Genomic DNA, 8,405 nt, shown 5'->3' with positions numbered 1-8,405 from the left:
TGTTTCTTAGTTTTTAGGCATTCTGAGCCTCATGTTTCTTAAAAGTGTGTTTCTTAAAAAAAAGAAAACGTGTACTTCTAAGTTACTAGCTTTGCCTGTGATCGATTAAATCATTTATTCTGATTTTGAATTTAATGTTTTCTGTTGATCAACTAGGTAGGTTCATAAAGGTATCACCTGTTCTTGCCAAAAAATCAGAACTCGAAAAATATATCTCAAATTGTAGTTGGTACCGTGCGATAACTATTACTTTTAATTAAGTTTTAAAACTGTTTTAAAAATTTCCGTCGAGATGTACATAAAAGAACAGCAGCTTGGTAGATTCTACACGGATGTGGAGAAAGATTGGTCAGAAGAAAAACAATTTTGTATCTTCAGCAAGAAGTTGAACACAATTATATAATAGGGGAACGCTTATGTATAACTATAACCCCTTTAAGAGATCGGCGCCCCGGGGCTGCACTAAGGCAAATTTGGCTACTGGGACCTGCCGCTGGTCAGGGTCCATATTTTAGGCTCTGAAGAGATCTGACAGGGTCCCAAATTTACCAAACATTCATATCTGACAGGGTCCGCTCTTCAGACTCCAACAGTTTGTCCTGGTCGTCTAGATCAATGCTCCCCCGGGATGGGTGCATCACCTTTTATTATTTTACTAAACCTTCCTCTTGTACTAACGATTTCATTTGAATTTGTTTTCGTTTCAGCAAATAAAAAGTAAAGCAAGAAATTAATATAAAAAAAATTATGGGAATATGTTGCATGCACTGGATATCAGAGCTCGATATGTTCTGGATATACTTCACCAAATACTTTTGTTGATATTACAATTTTGTATCCAGAACCATCAACATAAAAATCCACTCACCAACGATTTTGGAGTTGCTTTAGCAGAAATTCTGAGAAAGAATCTTGGGAAGTTTAAAAGGCGGAAGGAGATACACAAACATGATTATTTCACTGTGTATTTTTACGATGATCCTGGAACGAATCAACAATTAAAAGCAAGAATTCCAATTGAAACTTTGGATATAACAATTCTGGCGAAACTAATCAATTTGGATTTTATGATATCAGAGATTCGTCAAAGATCACGATGTTGCAATCAATGCTCTCAACAGCATAAGAAATGTACATGTGGAAACATCCAATGTAACAACAGGGCTTGTAAACTGGAACCATGCCAAGATATAAATTGTAATAATGCACAGAATTGTAATTTTATCGCTTTCAAACGATTTATTGGTTTAGTCCAAGGATTCAGGAACTGTTTCGCTCATTTGAATGATCATACATTTTTAAATGATCTGCAAAATGGAGTACAACATCTCCAAGATTTCCCTAACTTGGCATGGGATGCTTTAATGGGTGAAGTTGTAACTGCATCATTGGAACCTCTTGATTTTCTAAAATACAAAGCTTTTATAACAGATCACCAATTTAAATGTTTTGAAATGGAATTGTACATTGGTGTTTTTAAAGACACTGATTTTCTTCTACCTGCTGTGGCAAATAAAGTGAAGCATTTCCAAAACGTTGTTCTTGGAGCTGAAGGTATTGATGAAAATATTGAGAAGAAGTTCAAATCAAGTTTGAACGATTTCAAGAACAGCCTGGATACGCTGACTGTCAACTGGGACGAGCTAAGAACTCATCTGAACAAAGGTCAGTAAAGCACGACAATTTTAATACTCTTTGTTTTAATAAAGCAATTCCAGCCAATCCATTAAAGTGTGAAGTCTCCTTTTTGGACCTACCTGGAGGTGGAGGTCCTATAAATTTATCCGTCTGGATAAGGCTATCACTGTGTCTCACTAACATTCTGCCGATTGGTCCATGGCTTGGCAGCAGGTTTTAGGTGCCCCCTAAGAATTCAGGTGACCCCTAAGATTTAGGTAACCCTTGGTTGCCAAATATTTTTGGTGACCCCTAAGCCAATGACGAGTAAATTTTTTTCGAAAATCCTTCTCAAACCATCAAACAAATGGTTAGTTTAGGTTATTGCTAAATAGAATAAATGCCCTAAGAAATTAGAGATAAGCTAAGTACTGAAGGTTCATGCCAGATTATCAAGGTTTTGTAAGTCAGAGTGCAGATCCCTTGCCAGACAGATTTTTATCTAAGTAAATACAACACGATTAAAGAATTTTCACAGATGAGTGCCGTAGGAAGCATTTTCATATTAGGGGGGGAGCTGACGTTTAGTGACACCGCGAGGGCCAACCGGTTTGGCCCGAGGGGAAAAATTTTGAAAATTTGAGCTCTAGATTGCTTGAAAATGCACTCAAAGCAGACTTATAAGACAATTATGACAAATTTAAAAATTATTGGGGTTATAGCCCCCTTGCCCCCCATGCTACGGCACTGCAGATAATATATTAGATACCAAATTGTCAGTTTTTTAGCATTGCTTAGATTAAAATATAATGGTATGGTCTGGTAGGCTGCTTATAATTCAATCACCAAACATAGAATCTAGCCCCCAGGTCCTTCTGAAAAATTTAGGTGACCCCTAACATGGTTAGTCCCCCCTAGCCACAGGCTAAAATCAGGTACCAATCGCTGCTCGACCTTTTAGCGCCCCCCCCCTCAGGCCAGGGGGGGGGTTCCAGCCACGTTGGTAGTGTGAAGGTTTCGATCACAGACTTGCACCACAATGTTGTTCGTTAGTTTGTTAGTTCGTTAGTTACCAGCTTTTCTTGAGATCGTTCAATTTTTCTGATTTTTTGCTCAACTATAAACTCTCAAATGTGACCGAGCCTGATTATCGAAAAAAAAAATTTAGGGTAAATTTCAGCCAAAAAACGGTTAAAAATAGGGTTTTTTGGAATTGATGAAAAACTGGATCATCAAATTTTTCTCATTTTTTGCGTGAAAATAAATGGGGTACCATCATAGGTAAAAGTTGGCTCGAGCATATTTCGTAAAAGAATTTATTCAGCTCAAAAAGCAAATCTTTCTCTATAAGAATCACTATTTATAAGCCTAAATAACATTAACAGTGATAAAATTTAATCATTTAAGAAAAAGAAAATCTGAGTTAAGCGACTTGAGTAAAGCGTTTTTTTAAGGAACATTTTTTAAATGTCTTATTTTAACCCTTTAAGTAGCACGGTCATTTTTTCCTAATTTCTTTTAAAGAAAATCGCTAGTTTAAACTTTAAAGGCTTTTACCTCCGGATCTAGAAGGAGTTAGAAGATGCGTGGACCTGCCTGAATGATAGAATGGTTCCCAGTAGTAAAACTTCAAATTAATTCGCTAGAGGACAGAATCACGTAAAGTAGGGTCAAATTTGGAGGTTCTTGGATCACTCGTTGACCAAAAATGGTAAGAAAAACGGTCAAAATCTTAAAAAAGTGGATTTTTGGATTTTTTTGACTTTTTGGCTTAAAATCTCGCTTCGCCCTCCTATATAGCCCATGTCTAGTATACTCGTCATTGCTACTTAAAGGGTTAATAATTTTGATCAAAACTGATGAATGTAAAGTGTAGAAAACAATCTTTCTAATATTTTTAGTTCTAGTCACTCCATACTTGTAAAGTGCTTTTTTATGACTATCTGGTCCCCCACTCCCTCCCCACTACTCTTCCGTGATTTCCTGTAATAGTTATCACACGTTACCAAGTACAAAATGGGATATATATTTTTGAGTTTAGATTTCTCGTCATATTTTAAAATATAGAAAACTCTGAACGAGAAAAATAGTTTAGAATAATGCAGAGATAATAATTAAACCTTTTTACGTTTAGATTGTGTTCAACATAATGGAACAGTTATCAATTACAACGATGCCAATTTGAAGAAAGAAAGGTAAATTTGCAAGAGATGTTTAACCCTTTAATGACCCTCGTCATCGCGTTCCGTGCCAAAAATACTGATGCCGAGATATCTCGTCATCGCGTTCCGTTGAATATATGTTTTATCGTTCACTCTTTAGGATAATCTGTTCCCTCTTTCATTTCTTTAGTTCTTTTCCATTTTCAAAAAACTTCGATGTCATATTTGAACGTTTTACTTTCTCAACTAAACATGTCGATTTCATTGTTCCTAAACATAACATAAGCATATATGTCAGCTTGAAATATTTTTCCAGTTGACATTTTCATCTGTTTAAAAAGGTTTGGTAGAGATGAAGTAAGAAAAAAGACTTTCTATGGTTTCCTACACTCCACTGCTCCCAAAATCTGAACAAATTTTTACAAAATTTCTGAATTTTCACTAAAAACTTGGCGAATGAGGTGAATCATAAGCATGATTCATAAGCATATAATAAGCATAACCTCTGCCTGGATGCTTTGAGAATTTAAGCATACACCAGCCTGATCAAGGGGCATACACTTGCTTATAAAAAGAAAAACATGCATTCGAATTCACTTCTCTTTTATATTTTCTCATAATTAGGATTATCGTGATACACTTGTCGATATTAAATCAATATTCAAAAACTGTTACTTTATGAGTTTGGAAATTATTCTTGTCGCGAGTTAGGGAGTTGCTAGTTTCGAGTTGGGGAGTTAAAAAATTACCGGCTACCGAAAAAGAATAACATACATCAAAAGTACGATTTTGAAAGTAAATGTAATTATGAGAGTAATATATTTCCTGCATCACATTGTGTATAAATATAATTCTTGATTAAAGTGACTTTAGAACCTTTGTATTTTATAATGTGATCAAAATTTTTATTAAAAAGTGTCAATTTCAATGATAAAATGACAAAAGAAAGTGTCATTATTTTTCTGGCTCTATAAGCTATCTCTACGAATTTTTTGAGGCTAAGATGACTGTCAACTTATATCCTTTTATACAATAAGCATCACTTGCAGTATGATCAATATTTTTGGGGAATTTGTTTGACAATCATTTTATTTAAAGATTTTGTCAATATTTTTACAAGAACGTGTCATGTTGTCATGTTGTCAGCATTATGACAATGACATAACAGTACTAATATTTAAGTATTTTGGCTTTGCTAGCCAGCACCTTACCATTTTCATGATCTTAAAGTCAATAATATGTTTCGTACTGGCTAATTTGAAATTTGTACTTTTTGGCTACATTAGTTTAAATTAGAAATTTTCGGTCGCCGTAAAGTTTCACCAACATCCCAAGTCGAAACTAGCAACTCCCCAACTCCCCAACTCACCAACTAGAACATTACCTAGACTCTTACTTTATATGGATATAAATCTAAAATTGATCGCTTCCTTACACCTATCAATAATCTAAATTATATTCAATCATAATCATAGAATATTGATTTGGGCCCTTACACTTGCTCAAAATTATAGGTAATATTACAAACAATAGAAACACTTGCCCTTTTTTCAAGAAGAGAAATTTTTTCTCTCTGAATGAAAATGTTTGTTTACATAAGCAAAATCAATAGTTTTTCCCTTTTTTCTATTGTTTAATATTGACTGGAAGGGGAATTTAATTGAAAAATTTCAATTTAAATCAACTCTCGCTCAATAATGGAACAATAGAGCACTTTCATGAATTTGAACATCATTTAAATTCAATTTTTTACCTTACACTCAGCAATATTAGCTCAATAAATATTGATTTAATATTGACAGGTGTATCACGGCCTTATGCAAAAGACACTGTAGGATATTAATATCATCAAGCTCGACTGAATAATATCCGATTTTTCACGTTGAATATATGGTTTATCGTTCACCAATTAGCAGGAAAGCATTTTAATTTTCCCTATTGCGTATGGCATACTGGAGAAGTGGGACGTGGGACGGTTGGACGCTCAGGTGGGACGCTCGAGTGGGACGCTCAGGTGGGACGCTCAAGTGGGACGGTAGTGGGACGCTAAGGTGGGACGGTAGTGGGACGCTAAAGTGGGACGGTAGTGGGACGCTAAGGGTGGGACGGTATGGGACGCTAAGGTGGGACGGTAGTGGGACGCTAAAGTGGGACGGTAAGGTGGGACGCTAACGCTGGTGGGACGGTAGTGGGACGCTAAGGTGGGACGGTAGTGGGACGCTAAGGTGGGACGGTAGTGGGACGCTAAGGTGGGACGGTAGTGGGACGCTAAGGTGGGACGGTAGTGGGACGCTAAGGTGGGACGGTAGTGGGGACGCAAGGTGGGACGGTAGTGGGACGCTAAGTTGGGACGGTAGTGGGGACGCTAAGGTGGGAGGTGGGACGGTAGTGGGACGCTCAAGTGGGACGGGTAGGGACGCTCTTTTATATGTATTTTGTCTTTTTCTTTTTATAATACAGTGAAGAGGGACAGGTCAAGTACTTATAAACAATACACAGATCGATCGAAATGTTTTTGACTTTTTTCATAGTGAATGGATTATAAAATAATAACATAATCAATTTGATCGAAGCTACAAAGACCTAGCCCATGAGGTCCAAGGTCAGTTCACCCGTATATGCAGTAGTGTTTTTTATAAGGATTTTTGAATTGCGTAGTATCGTATTGGTTCGATAGTACATTGCTAGCGTGCCGGACTCAGAATCATTGACAAGAGACTTTGGTAGTTCGAGCCAGGGTCAAATTTTCAGTTTTGAAAAAAAATTCTAAGTCGCAAGGCGTTCTAATCATTTAGCTACATTTCACTCTTGGTGTTTTCAAGTTAGTCTTTAATTATTGGAAATATGAATTAAAAAGGAAAATACTTTCATTTGTCTTTTTTTTCTACGCTCAATGTCAATTTTCAGGATAGGACTCGAGGTTTGTTTACATCAGAGGAAACCCCGTTCTATTTAATTGTTAAAAAAATTCCATGACACAGCATTCGAAAAAGTAGAATAATTGGGCTTTCCACAAGTATATTACTTTTGATAATATAAACGAGATTGCTCACGGAAATATCTAACCCGGGCCTGTCAATTATTTTCTAGACCTGTCAATCACTTTTTTGGCAGCATATTCAGTCAGTTTTGCTTTTCTTTTCTTCGTGGTTCTGAAAAAAGTGTTTATAAGATATAATAAAAAAAGACGAAAGCCGATTTTTTAGCATTTTTTTAGTTGAAAGTTTTGGAACATTAGATTTTCAAGACAAGGGAAAGTCATAACTCTTGACTCTTGACTCTCCACCCGCTAATCAACCTTATCCATTTTGAAATACTGTACTTGAATCAAACTGCATTGAGCTGAGGTGACACTCCGGGGGGGGGTTACCAATTGACAGTATGCTTTAGCGTGGGCGGCCGCCAATACGCCATCGGAATATCAGATAGCCTAAACCGCTGCAGATACCCGTCGCGGCGTCGGTCAATTTGCCTGACTGCCCCCCCCCAATTTTTGTTTCTTAAAATTTTAACGGAAATTTTCAAAAATATCAATAAGAGCTCATAAAACCAGAAAAAGTTTGATCAATGTTGACAAAACAGACAAAATAACACAATTTTCGTCGCACCCGTATAGGATTCAAACTCTCTATAATCATTACCCTTAAGTTGCCGTTTCATCGACTTATCCACTCGGCCACGCAGCTGATGTGCAAGAGAAATCAACAATGATTATCATGAGACCTTTATTTTGCCATGACTTATAATTTTACCCTGTCAAGGTATTGACTTCTTAAAGAAATGATTTTAGATTATTTCCAACATGCAAGAGCCGATTGCACTAAATATATATAACACTCGAAAACTATCATGTTATATTTTTTTGTAATTAAATCTTGCATCAGCAGTTTCGAAACAAAAGCATGCTATATTTTTATGTAAAATTATTTTTATAAAGTGAAACGCTTCCTAGGATTAAAGGAAATAAACCAGCTGTGCTGGAATGTCAGCCCGAAAGGATAAGAAAGATTAGAAGATAAGAAGATTAAAATAATTAATTCAAGGAAAACTAGTTGTCCCTTATTTTCCAAGGAAAATTAGTTATCGCGTATTTTCCAAGAAAATTTAGTTATTGCGTATTTTCCAAGGAAATTTTTAGTTATTGCGTATTTTCCAAGGAAATTTAGTTTATTGCGTATTTTTCCAAGGAAGATCACTAGACCGTATTTCCAAGGAAAATCACTGGTCCGTATTTTTCTGAGGAAAATTAGTTGTTGCGTATTTTCCAAGGAAAATCCTTTGCTCCGTTCTTTCCCAGGAAAATCAATTTTCTCACGTATTCTCCAAGGAAAATCACAGCACTTTATTGATTTTCTTTTGAAAGAAAAGGTATTTCCCTTGCAAAAAATACAAAATAACTGAAATTCCTTGAGCAATCATTAGTTGAATTTTTCTTTTTGAAAAAAGAAGATTATTATTCCCTTGAGAAAACCACAGAAAATCAATTTCCTATGCGAAAATTCATAGCCTGTCTTATTTAATTGGAAATACAGATTTTATTTATTTTTCTCTTGGAAAACTGCTCAGAATGATGATTTCACAAACTGGGGGGAGGAGTCTTCAAAAGTCATGCATCCGACATCATCT

At 35.9% G+C, this 8,405-nt stretch overlaps 1 protein-coding gene across 1 annotated transcript; it reads left to right on the top strand.

Moving 5' to 3' along the window:
- The first annotated feature begins 706 nt into the window (after positions 1–706).
- Positions 707–3,816, top strand: LOC136815615 (uncharacterized). Its single transcript, XM_067072069.1, has 2 exons — positions 707–1,665; positions 3,752–3,816. The coding sequence occupies exons 1-2, from the start codon at positions 756–758 to the stop codon at positions 3,814–3,816; spliced, it is 975 nt and encodes a 324-aa protein (XP_066928170.1). The 5' UTR covers positions 707–755.
- Positions 3,817–8,405: the final 4,589 nt, after the last annotated feature.

Source organism: Clytia hemisphaerica, unplaced genomic scaffold (genome assembly GCF_902728285.1).
Source record: "Clytia hemisphaerica strain Z4C2 unplaced genomic scaffold, Clytia hemisphaerica genome assembly, whole genome shotgun sequence".
NCBI lineage: Eukaryota > Metazoa > Cnidaria > Hydrozoa > Leptothecata > Clytiidae > Clytia > Clytia hemisphaerica.
This window is presented reverse-complemented; position numbering and strand designations above follow the sequence as displayed.

Bases quoted from the DNA above. Each gene is read 5' to 3' on its own strand.
- LOC136815615 (XM_067072069.1), top strand. From the start codon at position 756: ATGTTGCATGCACTGGATATCAGAGCTCGATATGTTCTGGATATACTT. The intron at 1,666-3,751 runs GTCAGTAAAGCA...TTTTACGTTTAG, and splicing joins AAGAACTCATCTGAACAAAG to ATTGTGTTCAACATAATGGA.